Source organism: Excalfactoria chinensis, chromosome 13 (genome assembly GCF_039878825.1).
Source record: "Excalfactoria chinensis isolate bCotChi1 chromosome 13, bCotChi1.hap2, whole genome shotgun sequence".
NCBI classification, from domain to species: Eukaryota; Metazoa; Chordata; class Aves; order Galliformes; family Phasianidae; genus Excalfactoria; species Excalfactoria chinensis.
This window is the reverse complement of record NC_092837.1, coordinates 353090-368811: the sequence shown is the minus strand read 5'-3', so window position 1 is coordinate 368811 and position 15722 is coordinate 353090. Positions and strand designations below refer to the sequence as shown.

Genomic DNA, 15722 nt, shown 5'->3' with positions numbered 1-15722 from the left:
ACACACTTCCAGCCGTGAGGGTTTGGGTACGTTTCGACAGCCTCCCACATGATTAAAAACTGCTCTCCAAATGGGTGCAGAGAGAAGACAGAACCCTTCAAGGTGCACAACATGCACACAGAGAAGCAACGAGCATTGGTGGTACTGTCCCGACAGCTGAAGCTGTAACACGCAGTTCCTCACTCATCAAAGCCTGTTTTATCTGAGGATAAGAGGCTACACAACATGCACAGCTCTGCTCAGCTGTGTGGCACAACTGGAACGGAAACGTTTCTCTTTTGTTACAGGTCTGTATGGCCACCTGAGTGGCCCCTTAAGCGCATTTCTATATAACCTAAAGCCTTTTAAAGAGAACGACCAGAACAGTTAAATGTATGTAGTGTGCCAGTACGGCAGCGGGAAACACTGGCACCTCGGGAAGGTGAAGTCTGGCAAAACTGACAACTTGTTCTCCATCATTTTCGTGGCATCTTTATTTTTTTCAACCTGTGATCAGCTCCTTCTCAGTCTTCTTCCCACACGCTTTGTTTGCACGGTGCGGCCCTTTGCCTTCCAGCGCTGTTTGTGCCCACCTGCAGGACCCCCACCCCAGTTCTCTGACAGCAATAGCGCACTTATCATACTGTACAAACGGACCTCGAGCCGCTGCCCGTCCTGCCCAGAGCCACTCGCACATCGCAGGCCTGGGGAGCGGGCGGGGACGGCGGTGCACAGGACGGCAGCGCCCCCTGCCGGCCGGCGGCTCTCTCTGCGTACCACGGAGTCGCGCACGGTGCTCGGGAGCCCGCTGGTAACGCAGAGCACAGAACGGTCTATAACGCGTGGCCGCCCTGCCGTGCATCACCCGTGTACTGCGCAGCCCCTCCGCAGCTGTTAACTGAGCCCCGTTTTTATTACAGGATGGTGTGTGAAGTCATCTCAGCGGCTCGTGCATCGGTGTGAAAAAATTCAGAAGAATCGGTAGAAGAAATTCTGACGTCTGTTTCCCAAAGCAAGGCAGAGCCCAATAAGGGTGCCCCCCCAATCAACCTGAGATCCACAAAACAGGCATCTTCTCTTTACTACTTTTTTTCCTGGTACATAGGTGTAGCACAAAGTCAGTAATGCAAAGATGGGCCCATGCTGGGAGAGCTGCCTGCCTTCCTCCCACCAACCAATGACTTCAGCATATCCACTGCAGCTTTCCTTCCATCTGCACTACCAGCTGCGCTGTGCTACAGGCATCATACCCCTCCTCTCCCCCCTCCCCTCCCTCCCCCCCCCCCCCCAGCCTTTCCATTCTCCCTGGGGGCCACGAGCACATCAGAGCAGAGCAGGCCAGGAAGGTGCATTCTGTTGGTCTCAGTTGTTCAGCCTTAACCTGACACAGTCACAGAGCTGCAGGGGTTGGAAGGGAACTCTGGGGCTCCCCCAGCCCAACCCCACACAGCAGGTTCTCCACAGCATAGGACCACAGCCAGGTGGTTTGGATACCTGCAGAGCAGGAGACTCTCCCACCTCTCAGCAACCTGGGCTGGGGCTTCACCACCCACACCACCAAACAGATTCCAGACGGCCATTAAACATCTCTGTGAATGTAAAGTGAGATTTTTTTTAAAAAAAAAACAACGCTGCTGTTTTATTTTTTCTTTATACAAACTAAAACACTGGAGGTCATTGAATCCTATATTAAATACATAAATTAAAAAATAACCATTCATAAAACTTTACATACAATAAGGATTCTCTTCTACGCATTAATACATATAATACAGATACGTGTCCAGTGTTTATCAAAGGGTCATTCTGCCAAGTCATTAACACTTCTGTTCTGGAGTAAACACCAAAGAAAAAGAGAGGGAACAAAACTGCATCTAAAAACAGGTACTGATGTGAAAAGAGGACAGAGAAAAACAAACAAACAATAGAACTTTCAGTCACCAGCAATTGTATGGCTGTTTGCTCTAATGAGAAGAAGCCTGGCCTATCCAGCCCTCATAGGGTGCCAGGAAAATGAAAGCCTTGGAGGTTCAGAGGATATTTCCCACTGAGGTGACAGCAGGGAGTTGGAAATTGGACTATGTGTGCAAAAAAAATAGAATAAATCAATATGGGTCTCAAGGCATGCCAATGAGAACAGAGCTGTGAGCCATGCCATGCTGGTAATACTGCAAGCCCTATTTCTTTCTCAAACCAAATTGCCTAAATTCATCCCACCAATTAGGTCTTAGTCTGAAGTGCCTGAATTGAAAGAAGCGTCTTTGAATGCTCCTGATTTGATGGAGAAAGGGGAGAAAAAGTGACCAGTTTGATTTTTGTTCAGCTGACTTTCACCACGTACATGCCTCCTCCACTGCTGTGATGGTTTGGAAGTTCTCAAGTGCTGTGGTCCTGAACTAGTACAAACAGGAGGAATCAGAGCTATGTTTACAGTCCTCATAGACTGAAATAAATTGCTGTGGGTTTGCTGGCTGATTTGAGGAAGGGGCTATAGAGACTCATTTGAGAGGACTCTCAGTACCTTGCCTCAGAGAACATCAGGGAAAAACAGAAAGTCTTGGATGACAGCTTCAGGACAAAGAATGGTGGGGGGGAAAGGGAGGGAGGAGAGGGAGGGGAGGGAGGAGAGGGAGGGGAGGGGGGGAGGGAGGGAGGAAGGAAAGGAAAAACGGAACCACAAAGTTACACATAAGATGTAAAACTAAACCACGGGTGTACCAGCTGCTGTAGCTAAACAAATCTAGATTGAATTCCCCATACCTAGACTGGAAATATACTTTCATAAGCTACAGCAATGATTTCCTATATACAATAGGGACCAGACAGATAGATGTGCATACATGCAAGTGTTTGGATATAGATATCTATTATATAGATATATCTATGCCTTTATTTACCTATATAATGATACATATATATATCCAAACATTTTGCATCGAACTCATTTTTGTCAGGCTGACTGGAGGAAGTTTGCATTTTTACCAACAAGTGTGTTTTAGGCACGGCTCATGTAATGCTGCAAGGAGAATAAAGCAGCTGTTGCTCAGCTCTCTGGAGGAACTCCAGCAATCTTTCTAAAGTCTGCAACCATTTACATGTCACACCACAGTAACCTGTGGATGCTCTGCCACCTCCCACCCCTCCCTAAGCCCCTGGAAACGCAGCACCTGCATGCATATGTAATTAAAAAAAAAAAAAAAAAAAAAAAAAAAAAAAAAAAGAATAAGGGAGGGGAAATCAGGCAAGAGCAATAAGCACAGGATGTGCGCAGTGCAGCTCAGAGGGCCTAAAGAAAGAAGCCTGTCACAAAATCAGCAAGGTATGTCCTAAAGCCAGACAATGTTATCTATGCTATGCTTCTACCCTGTGATTGTCAATAACAAATGCTTCCAGCACTTTTTAAAAACCAAAGCAGAGATGGAAGTTGTTATCTCACCACCATGGAAAGACCATGAAAAGCACGTGCTGTGTTCATGCTTCTTTAAGGTGAGCCTGGCATTATAATGTCTAAAGAAAAGTTTCTAGGCTGCATTTACTTCCCACATACTACTGCAGCCAAGTGGTATGAAATGAACTTGTGCTCCAGCAAAGGAAAAATAATGGTGGAAAGGGAAAGAGGGAATAACCAGACAGGGAAAAAAAACTTTCTGCAGTTAACAAGAAATTGTGAAGTGATCCCAATGTGTCAAAGGTGTGTGAGGAGGCTCTCAAAGTGCCTGACTCCAAAGCCTCATGACTGAATTGGCAGCAGCACCCTTGGAAAGCACGGGTGGTAGGTTTGGGCCAACCTTACCCATAGATTCTTCTGCAACACAGAGCATGCAGCGTGCCAGCATTCATGTAACATACCTGCCTACAATCCTGTTAAAAACAACAACAACAAAAACAGAATAAAATGGGGCCAAACACATAGCTGGTGCAGAATTCAGTAAACCCATTGACTAAAACAGACTGCTTGAAGCAGCTCTGTTCATTCTGCAATTTAAATTAATCTTAAGGAGCAAAACGTTGCAACAGCTGCTAACCTTTAATGGAGGACTCAAGAGAACTTCCAGACACACATGAAATGAAGATGTTCTCAGTCTCTGGACAAATAGAGCCCAGTGTTGGATCTACTGACATCAATAGGTAAAAGCTATTCTGGCTCCAAAACATCTCTGAGGGGCAGGCATGAGATGAGCTTCATTCCTGCTATGGCCAAGGAATAGCTTTTGCCCTACTGAGTTGCTGTGCAAGTTACTTCACTGCTTTGTGCATCAGTTGCTCCATCTGTGAAAACGAACACGCAAACAAAGGCAAGACTCTTTGTAAAGCACTTTTAAAGCTTCTGGTATGCAGAGCTTGTATGCATAAAAATTGGAACGTGTGAGCCCTCTTTTGAAGGTTTAAGTAATGCACAGGCTGTCTTCTACACTGTTACATGAAAATCCATTTTCTCCCAGCTGAAATTAAGGCTCCACTGTGGAAGAGACAGCTCCAATAAACTTTGCCACAGGAACCTGAAGTCTGCACAGGCATTTCCCCATTTCCAGGGAAATAAAACCAAGGCAGAAAAGTGCGTTGCCATGCCTAGCTCATACGGCACACCATGAGGAAGGGGAAGATGGAAGCAAAGCTGTGTCCAACATACACAAAAGCTTGGCAGGGTTTGTTGCAGGTGCCAGCTCTCCTTGGGGTTTGCTTCTTACTGACTGAAGGGACATGCAGCTGTGAGGGCACGGCTTGCCTTAGGGAAACACCAAGACTGGGTTCCAGACTTTGTCATGAAAGAGATACATAATGCTTTGAAATGGAAATGACTTATAGTTATTCTTAATTATGGAAGAATCTAAACAGACTAGTGACACTACTTCTCATATCTAGTATAGATGTTTTCACATGGCTTTCCCCACTATTTGGTTAATGCGTTCTTGGACAAGAAGCCAGATAACAAAATCAGTTTGACCGACCAAACCAAAACATTTATAAGGGTTTCTTATGCTCAGTAGGATCAAGGCTAGAACAAAATATCTGAAAGCTGATGCTTTGTGGATCATACAACACAGATACTGAGGATTGTTTTCCTTTCTCTCCCCTTGAACATATCTTTTTCTTTCTCAGAAGCCACACTGTAGGTTCAATCCAGTGCTCCTCACTGTATTATTCTTAGTGAAATCAAATATGGAAGTTTGAGAAGTATCCAACAAAGGACAGGCTTTTCTTCGTGCAGGGAGTATGAAGAGATAAGGCTACAACTCTGCCAGAAACATTCCTTATGTCCCACACCTGGTTTTTCCCTTCCTCTGCCACATAGAATGGTGCTTTATAATCATCTCAGAAACAAAACACGGGGTCTTGTCCTGCCCACAGTGCAATAAGCCAGAATTCATTTCTCCCTCTTTTTTTTTTTTCTTCCTGCCTCCACATTGCAGCCATCATTGTTCCTGAGGTGAAAACCAAAGGGAGAGAGAAAGAGTCTCCCTGCAGTGAGAAAGTCCAACAGTTCCAAATAGAACACTTCATGGTCAGTATCTCTCTGCACATCCTTAGTGTTTCTCCTGCTCTTTCCTCTTATTTTTGATCTGTTTGTGAGATGACAGTGTCACATTTAAACGACTGCCCTGCACAGCAGGGATATATTTTTCTGTTGTAACTTTGGTTCCATGCCCAAGACACACTCTGACTCGATCAGCTGGAAGCCTTGCTGATTCCCTTTTAAGTTTTATTTTAGCAATGTAGGTCAACAGTTTATATTTCTTCCCCTTTTGTTATTTCAACATACGCAACTTCATTAGATGCAGCATATATCATAGTGTTAGATGGGAAACGTCCATTAATGAATCTTGAGTGATGGCTTTAAAATACAAGGTGGTTGTGGTCTTGGCTACAGATTGTTCATTTGTTGTTTCTTTTTAAATAGGTGTAAACAACGTTCTCTTCATTGGGGGGTTGGAAGCATTTGCCTTTTTAGGGACAAATCTGTGTGGTCGGGTGCTCTAAAAGTATAAGAAAAAGAACATCTATATCAGGTAAGTGATAAGTTCTCTGCGTACCTATCCAGCTGACAAACAGAATCTATCAGTCAAAGTCAAAAGGATTTTTTCTTACATTACCAGCTAACTGGACAGACTGTTTCACTCCCTGTTTATTGGATCCTACAGAGTACAGCCTTTTGGTCAACAGAAGTTCCCAAAGGCATCTTCAGGCAAATAGTTACACATCAGCCCATGGAAAACAGTCAGTTTCAGTAACTCCTGTACCAAAAGTTGCTCAAAAATTCATCAGATACAACAGCAGGTGATACATCTGTGGTTCCACCACAACTCTAGGACTTTGGTTGATTCAGTAATGAGCCAAATGCAGTCTACTTCTGATTCAAGGAAATCTTTCCCATATATGGAAAAGAATTCTGGGTTTCAGATCTGAAATCTGTGAGAAAACAGCTTAGCTTTTCTTTGCTTCCTCAGTGTTAAAATCTACATGGTAAAACTCATGTGAATCTGATGCAGAGCAGATTTCCTTATACAATCACAAGTAATATGTATATTCACAAGCGGGGGGGTGGGGGGGGGAAATAAAAATGCAGATAGTAATCTCACAGAAGGAGCTAGAGAATTCTGGTCTGGATGCTAAATACTGATGCATGTGGCTTCCTTCACACACACTGCATCCTGATCTTGTTTCACATGCTTGTCCCTCCTAATCTCAAAAGTACAGCAACGAGCTGTGCTAACCCTGTCAGAAAAAGAAACCAGAAATAATTATCTGCAATTGTATTGGTTTGCTCTCAGAACTGAAAGACTGTTAAAGGATAAACTGGAGCAAGGCTCTAACAATACCAAAAGTTTCTCATTATCAAATGCTTCCCTAGATCTATTTCAAGGAGGTACTGTGAGTTTTGATGTTTTATCGTAGATCTGTTTGAAGTCTCTTATAAGGTTAATAAAGTCGACATGCATCCAGTGGAAGTCAAACTGCTTTGCCAAGATCACCCTAATGATATTTATCTTGGTAATTTTAAGAACCAGAAATTTTGATGGCACACTGAATTTTACCTGCTATTCTCTTAACTATTTGATATTATGCAGTCAGACCAACACAGTCCAATGATGTAATTTGTTAAATTCAGCAGTGTGATCACCCTCCACAATGAACTACTACAAACTGAAAACAACCTTCCAGATTCCCTGACTCTGGATGTGTATGGGAACACAAAACAGTCTGATCCTCAGCACTACACAAGAAATACTAGCTTTGAGGAGAAAAATAATGTAGTCTTACCTTTCCAAGAGGCACACTGACATCAAGGCCAAAGAATAAAGGCAAGAGAGAAGAACAAGAATAGAAATAGAAACTGCAGAAGAAAAAGAAGACAGCATAAAAATGAGAAGTCATGGCATTGTAAGCACCAGGCCTAGTTCTTTTTGCTCTCTGAAGGACAAGTAAAGTAACTCTACATTCAGAATACACATTTCCATAGTTTCATCTCAAAGTTTCATATTACAAACAGATGCCGTTTGTTTGGGTAGAGAACTAAAATTTGCACCGTCCTGAAAGCATGAGATACGGTTGTCAATGGAAGCCACTGTGGTGGGATGGAAGACAAAGCTGGACATCAAAACTAGCATGGGTAGTATTTTAAAGTAGGTTAAAAAAAACAAAAACACAACAACAAAACAGTGCCTGACATTGATGCTGCAAATAACTTGCAACTACATGTGTGTATATATATATATATGTTGTGTATATACACACACGGTGTTGTACAATATCAAAACCTAAACATTATATTTTGGATGTGTCAATTTAATTGTGAATGATATCCCAGAATGTGAATATTTATGAATAAAAAATTCTGTGAAGTACTGGCACATAGTGTCATACTCAAGGTCTCCATATGACCACTGTGTAAATTTTATTTTTGCTTTGATTTTCATTACAGGTTATGATCTACCCCATGTTGTACATACAAGAAAGAAAGACACCAAATTATTGTGTCACAGAAATACTGACGGAAAAGTGGAAGGAATGACTTGTATCAAGTTTTACATTGAACTCCTTTGTTTCACTTGAAGAACATACATACAAACTGAAAGGGCTCACTGGCCCTACAGTTATTGTACTGATATAGCCATTATTATAGATGTATGTACAGTGATATTCACTAATATGACTACATGGGCAAAGCTTCCACTGGAGATGCATCTTGTATCAGTATCAGTATAGCATTTCTATAAGATACATAAGGGTAGGATTATGATGTGCCCACACTGTGATCTTTCCTCAGCAATTCTACCTAACCTATCAAAAACGAAGACAACTTAAAGTGACAAAAACAAAAAAAAGCAGCACAGCTCTGTATGTATTTATGTGTATTCTTTGTATATATATATATACACACAGAGAGAGAGAGAGAGAGAGAGAGAGAGAGAGAGAGAGAATGTGAATGTGTAACTTGACAGGTCAGATTAGGAGCAAGATTCTGGTCATGCATTCATATTGCATAATCAATTGCACTCTTCAATAAACAAGATAGCATTAGAACTTGAGTTCCCAAAGGACAATCCCTGTACCTTCACTGAGTTTCATTCACTCACTAATATGTAATCACTAATGTAATGTAATGTACGTAATCACTAGATGTATTGCCTGCAGACCAAGGCAGCATCTCAAACACCAAATAAAAGTTTCAACATTTGGCCCAGTATCATTCACCATAATTAAAGGTGTTCAGAATTTATTTCCTGAAACAAAACAGTTTGTTGTGGAAGAGACTAAGAGTAAAGTCAGAATATAATAAAAGGCAAAAACTGAAAAGAAGGCATAGTAGAAAAGCACTGAAATGCACAACTGATTTAGGTATCAAAAAATCCATGTAGTTCAAAAGAATTACATCATTACTTTCAAAACAAGCCAGCTTCAGAAGCAAAACAAAACCAACCTTTTCCTCCAGATCCTTAATTTGTCTCTTTTGGATGTCAGTTTTATCTTCTAAATCTCGGATCCTCTGGAAATTAGAAAAGAAACTATACTCAGCTTGGCTAAAAGTAACTGAACGTTCAAAGTGTTAGAAGCCCAGAAATTAATAAATTCAGTTATCTGGTGGGTATAAACTTGTGGAGCACTACAATTACAGCCACAAGCCCTGCCTAACAGTGACTTTACATCATGTATGACAACTCAAAACATGATATTGTGTGTAATTTACTGCATCCTCAAAACACTGGAAATTAGCATCAGTGGTGGATTTGTTTCATAGTATTAATTTTATTAATCCTGTGGTAAATACATGGAAAGCGTATGGTTGTGATCATAATTTTGATATATTTCTAGAAGTAAGATTTCTCACAGTATGTGTTAAAAGAGGAATAAAATGCTATTAGAAGTGAAACATTAAATGTTTATGGCTTTATGAAAACACTGATTCTGTGGTGAGCTAGGTCAAAGTCATACCCAATACGTGTTTTTAAGAGGTAGATACTTCTACAAAATCTGTAATACAACTTAAACTTTAGCACGTTGGGAAAAATGATCCCATGCAGTTACGGACTACAAAAATGAGACCTTAAGTCTTGGTGTCTTTTTTGACAGATGGCCAGTAACCAGCAGAAACCCAGAAGTGGCAGGAAAAAAGATACCTCTCCTATGTAGCATGCACCAGAACTACAATAGGAACTATATGAGACAAGCCCAATAACTAGGGGGAGGGAGCATTTTTATTGCTGAAAACTGCTTGGTTTAGAATTTTAAGACTCAAAATGTTCCAAACCACCACTCCACAAGCTAATATCAAGGGTTTATGTGCACAGTAAAGACAAAGTATAAAACAACACCAGAAACCAGATGTCAGGCATGCTTGTAACAGGGAGCTTGCCCAAATTTGCCTCAGTTTTCATTCTTACACAGCAAAGACACACAGATCTGCATGTGCTTTCATTTATTTATTTTTTACCTGATGAGCCTGCTGGAGAAGCTCCATCCTCTCTTGAAGAATCTGGCAATCATATTCTCTGCTTTTCCTCAGCATCTGGCGTCTTAGCTTTTCTACTGCCGTCCTGAGCTCTTCCTGCTGTTTTTCAGTGAGCAGTTCCCCAAACTTTATCACTGTTTCTTGCTGCAAAGCATTGTACAAGGTGGCCTCAAGCTCCTGGATCCTCTGGTTGATGCAATACCAAAAGTCAGTTAGAGACAGAAGATTTTTTAAAAAGAAGTGAGGACAGGGAGTTGTGGCAGTTTCAGGCACCTGCATGATGGCCCCTGCACTCAAACGTGCAAAAACGTGACAAGCAGAACTTACAGAATGGCCCAGAGTTTAAACAACAAAAACAAAAAGAGTGTGTTTTCATTTGTATGGTATTCTAACATAAATTTTCACTGACATCTCTTGGTGACTTTTTTTTAGTGGTTATAGCAATGATCAGGAGTTGAACAGAACTTTCAAATGTATCTTATAATTGCAATTAAAAAGATGAATATTTCACCAATTCTAAAGCTGACCCACTGTGCTAGAAATAAACTACAAGAGAACAAAGATTGAAAGTCAGTACCAGACTACTTTCGCTCTTAATCCTGCTAGTCAGGAGCATCACCATTAACTGTCAAATCAAATATGCTGAACTTGTATGGTAGGTTATCAGACCTACATATTAGAATTCGGTACAGCAGTGTTTTACAGCGGGAAATATTGCTCTTTGCATCATAGTATCGTGCGAGTTGGAAGGGACCTTAGAGATCATCGAGTCCAACTCCCGGGATTCGAGCCCTCTAGTGTAGCAGAGCGGCAGTTCTACCACTTGCGCCACAGGGGGGATTCGAACCCGGGCCTCCAGTGTTGCAAGCGGCGGTTCTAACACCGTTCGCCACTGGGGCACACATCTTCCAGATCTGAGTTCTAGTTGGTTGCACTGACTCCATTTGGACAAGTTGACATTAATGAGCAACATATGCCTTTAGATGACAGAACTGCTTTGGACTTCAGAAACTCTGCCTTTTTATGATGTGCAAAACCTAGGCACCCATTTGAAATTGCACAGATTGCATGATAGGATGTCAGATAAAAGATACTAAGAGGAAAGCAAAAACCTCTCTTCTTGATCCAGCTGGAGCCTGTGTCACGCTACAGTGTCAACCAGCGTATGCTGTAGCATTTTCTTTGCACGTACCATGTATGCCTGGTCAAGAGCTTGCTTCCTGTAGTCTAGTTCTTCCTCCAAATAACCTTTTATTTTGCAAAATTGTTCCTACAACAAAGGGTCATTTGGACAGAAAAAATGAGTTAGTTACTCAAAATGCTTTGCGAACTTCCATTAAATCAACTACAGATATCTGACTTGGGCAGGATTAGAATATCCACCTACAGCTGACACTGAAAGGTTACTGGTGTTTGTCTCAGATAGAAGAGTAGGAAACTAAAACAGCTGTGTTTGCTTTTTATAATACATTTCCTACATACAAGTAAATCTATAATCTGTTTGCTGATTTTAGTAGCATTGCTTAGTATTTCAGTGGTAGTATTTCAGTTTTTCTACAGAATTTTCCTGAAGACAGCAGCTCTGGAGTCATGGACCACTCCTTCTGTAGTTCCTCTCATTTTGGAATAAGTGTGAGAGTGCAATAAACCAAACAGGAACTAAACAGGCATTTTCATGACCATGTTATTTGGAGAAAGATGCTGTGCTTAATTCCTCAGCCTACTTTAAGCTTAATCATCTTGAGCATGGACATGTCAACTCACGTTGTTAGGCTTCTTTTAAAATGACTTCCACTAGCAAGTTTATCTGTGAGCACTTTACCTTCAAGATTATCTGTGTTTAAGGCACAACGAAGTAAAACAGCATGAAAATTATTTCCCACTTATCAGTATAGAATAAAATGCAGCATAACTACTGATTTTTTAAACTGTTAATCTTGTAGGACAATGAGCGTGGCCACATCTCTGAAAATCACCAAGCAGCATCCAAGTCTGTGTTTTTTAAGAAGCAGCTATCTTAGCATAAGGAGTTCTCAAACCTCAACTACTTCTCTTTCTGTTATTCTGCTGTTGCATGTGAAATAGACCAGTAGCTTTATGGATTCAGCAATAACCAGAGAAAGCCTCCATACATGTTTTGCTGAAAGACCAGTTTTTAATTATTTTGTGGTGTACCAAGTAAATGTGACATACTCCTAAGAAGTCTATTAAGGAAAGTTTGCCTACCATATCACTTTCCAGTTCCATCATCTTCTGGTGCAGAGCAGCCTCAGCTCCCTCAATCTGCTGAATCCACTGGAGGAAAGAGAATATGAACTGTAACCTGCTGTGTTACCTAATCACTTAGGCTTGAATACTTCATTTTACTTTACATTTCCAGCTATTCTGACCACATTGCTTGTGACTGGTAAATCTGACATTTCTGCCACTTTAGCAAGGTGTTTGGGACTGTGATTACAACACATTAAGGTATTCCAATCCTTGCAAAATCTCTAGTTGATACACAGTACATATAAAATAGCACGATTTTCTTTTTCCAAGGAATTGCCTCCTATTAGAAAGTTTGATTGTACTTGCAAAAACAGAGCTGAAAATTTACAGTATTAGATGAGTCATTAGATAACACTTGAGAAAGGCAGGCACACATTTTACCTTTTCTGCCAAAGACAATACAGTGGAAGCCTGAATTATGGCCACTTGTTCTTCATTTCTTAAATTCTATGAAGACAGGGAAGAAAAATATTAGTCCTAGCTTTCTACATGTATATAGATTATCCATGCTATATACTAGGCCTACATCAAAATATTCAGGGTCTGCTAACATAACAGAAAGAACAACACTTTATTTCTTCACAAGTTACGGACTAGCTGTATGTTTTCACACTGTTGCACATCAGGAGAAATCTAAAGTTAGACCCATTTGCCTTTGGGGTAGTTTTGTAAGTCAAATTTCCATCAACTTTTAGAAAAATTAAGCTAAAGCTCATCTTTTTCAGAATGTGTGGAAACAATCATGATCCTTCTTTTTCTATTTCTTACACAGAGGTTTTCTTTCACAAGGATGATTAAAGCAGGCAACGTCTGCTTAGAAAGCCACATCACATTTGGTATTTCTTGCTTATTTATGAAACTGCTTTCAGAGAAATCCTAGACATTATGAAGATGTGGTGGGCTTATACTGCCAAACTAATTCATCACAAGTTTTGCTGAGTGCCTGAATTGCAGTCAGGCCTGGTTCCAGATGTCATTTGGCCTCTGGACACACATTCTTCCTGGTCTACTAAACCTGCCGTTAAACCCATGACTTCATTATACATCCTCTGATTATAGACATCTAACAAAAGCTTAAGTTACAGAGATATACATTCTCTAAATGAACACCTTGGATATTACAAGATTTAACAAACACCTTAGAAATAGTCATCATAGTTACAGATTTCACTTATCCTCCATACAAAACGTAGTTTCCTTTTACAAGCTATTTTCCTCTTAACTTACCCCATTATCCCCTAGGATGTCCAATTGCTTTATGAGGTCTGGGATGCTGACATCCTGCAAATAGAAAATAAGATAAAGGCAAGGCATGCACATTTTTTTTTTTATCATGTCTACATTATTTATCCTTCCTATGAAAAATGTTGAGATAACACACAGAAATGCAACACACACAGATTTCAGTTGTTTTGCACCGGGTTTATCATAATGAAAATTACAACTTCAATTCCATATGTCAATCAAGTTTAATTAAACTGATTAAATCTTAAAATTTACTGGGGTTATTTGCAGAGATTAATGTAAGTGATTACATGGACAGCATCAGCCACTCCTGTAGTAAGCCCTGTCTAACGAAACTGACTTACCTTAACCCCTTCCTTCATGCAGTATATCTGTAGAGCGCTCACACCATCTGAGAATGGGTGAATTTGAAGATTAAATGGTGGGGACCGTCTCTCTCTTTCCTGAAAATTCATGGACACCAGAGAGCATAATAGAATGAATGAGATGCGTAGAGAACCCAGAAAATGCCACATCTACTGTTTATATTATGCTCCACAAATCTAGTCTCCTCGCAGTATGAGAAAATAAACATTACATCAGTACTTGACTACTGCTGCTGGTAAAATCTAATGGTAAGACTAATAGCTTGTAGAGTGGCATAGGATCCTAAAATCCAATGAATTATGTTACAGCACATTATTTATTTGATCAATTATGTATGTTTGCAAGATGTCTGTGGGAAGGCTGTCATCCGGCTAAGACTGTCATTTAAAGTGATTTGCTCAGTAAAGTGCTGAACAACTATACACTGCTGATAGTAATACCTTTAAGAGTAAGTATTTTACTGAAGACTACAAGGATACTCGGATTACATCCTTGCTCACCCTCATATGTCATATGTTCTATTACTCATGGAAATCAGTAAGTTCAAGGAAGTTTATAAATGTAGCTGTTCACTTAATTGCATAAGACCTACAAATACACGTCCTGTTTTAAAAGGCCAAATAGAAACAAAATTATTTCACATTCGTTTTGTTAGTCAGGGAAGCACAGAAGATTAAATCTTACTTTCAAACACACTTCTGGCTCATGAGCATTTAATTCAGTTCTTCAGTTCCATGAGAAAACAAATGAGAAAGCTACAAGCAAACAAAAAACCTAACCCCACAGCTGGGTGTCAGCAAAGATTTTGGCTGTCAACTAGGATACAGCCCTGAGAAAAGTGCATGAGGACGGGGTTTAAATCTTGTAATTCAATTAATTTCAGTTAATTTTAATAGATCCTGGCCAGCACTATACATTTGTTCTCCAGGCCAGCAATAAGAACAAAGCATGTTGACAACAGATTGCTCTGAAGTATCAGAAAAACACATACCTAGAAGTGAGATAACATAGCACAGCCACACCAAAGTTAATCAGCTAAGATTAGTTTTGCTTACTAGGCCATTTAGCTCAGACCAAAAGGAGTCAAGTATGGATCTTACTATTTACAGGACATTAGAGCCCATATACTCCCACAGACCACAAATAAACATGCTTGCACTGATTAGTTAAGCTATTATATCAATACAGTGGTGATGTAAACAAAGTTGGAGTCCAGTGTGAGTGCACTGATTTCATCTGCTACCAGCTCTTCTGCAAGCAGCTCATTCATCACCTCCAGCTCCAGGTTGCGGAACTCCAGCAACTCATTTTGGTCCCGGGCATCCTGCAGCTCCTGTTGAAGACGGTTGTTTTCTGCTTCCAGTTTCTCTATCTAATAGAAACATATAAACTCATGATCTGCATGACTGTTACACGAAACACTGAGAAATTACTGAGTAACAGTTTAGGCAGCACTGACAGTGTAAAATCCAAATTCTAGAGACGATTCTCTAGTTGACACATGAACTCAGTGAGTCTTTAATTTACAAGTGAACTTCTGCTCACCTTGCTAAACATAAAATGCTCAGATTAAAGCTCTGCAATCCAATCCTAGTGAACATCAGTGGGAAGGTTAACACAACAAATGTCAAGATAGCTATTAGATTAGTCTGTCTTAACTATCACATGCATTGCTGTCATGGTAAGGCACTGGAATAGACTGTCTGGGAGGGGGAAAGCATGCAGACTTGGAGAACTCTGCAAAAAGGTTGGATAAACACCTATTAGGAACACCTGGTCCTGCCTTAGAGAAAGAAGGTCCTGGGCAGGATCAGAGGTTCTCAGTGTGCAGCACAGTTGGCATGCAGGGAGAGCTGTCTCTGTGGACGCAGTTACCTGAACAACTGTGTTGGGAGTTGGTTGAGAGAACAGG

At 40.6% G+C, this 15722-nt stretch overlaps 1 protein-coding gene across 3 annotated transcripts in view; it reads right to left on the bottom strand.

The window, feature by feature from the left end:
• Positions 1–5372: 5372 nt before the first annotated feature.
• The window catches only part of JAKMIP2 (janus kinase and microtubule interacting protein 2), a 36071-nt gene continuing 25721 nt past the window's right edge, over positions 5373–15722 (bottom strand). For 2 of the 3 annotated variants that reach the window (XM_072347916.1, XM_072347917.1), the window contains exons 13-20: positions 15084–15182; positions 13789–13887; positions 13427–13480; positions 12581–12646; positions 12155–12223; positions 11121–11198; positions 9911–10114; positions 8696–8965 (exon numbers count right to left, since the gene is read on the bottom strand). In XM_072347916.1, coding sequence (XP_072204017.1) covers positions 8696–8965; positions 9911–10114; positions 11121–11198; positions 12155–12223; positions 12581–12646; positions 13427–13480; positions 13789–13887; positions 15084–15182 — 939 coding nt within the window. Of the gene's footprint in view, positions 5955–7239; positions 7313–8695; positions 8966–9910; positions 10115–11120; positions 11199–12154; positions 12224–12580; positions 12647–13426; positions 13481–13788; positions 13888–15083; positions 15183–15722 lie in introns of those variants that run through there. The other variant, XM_072347918.1, reaches the window with a different exon arrangement.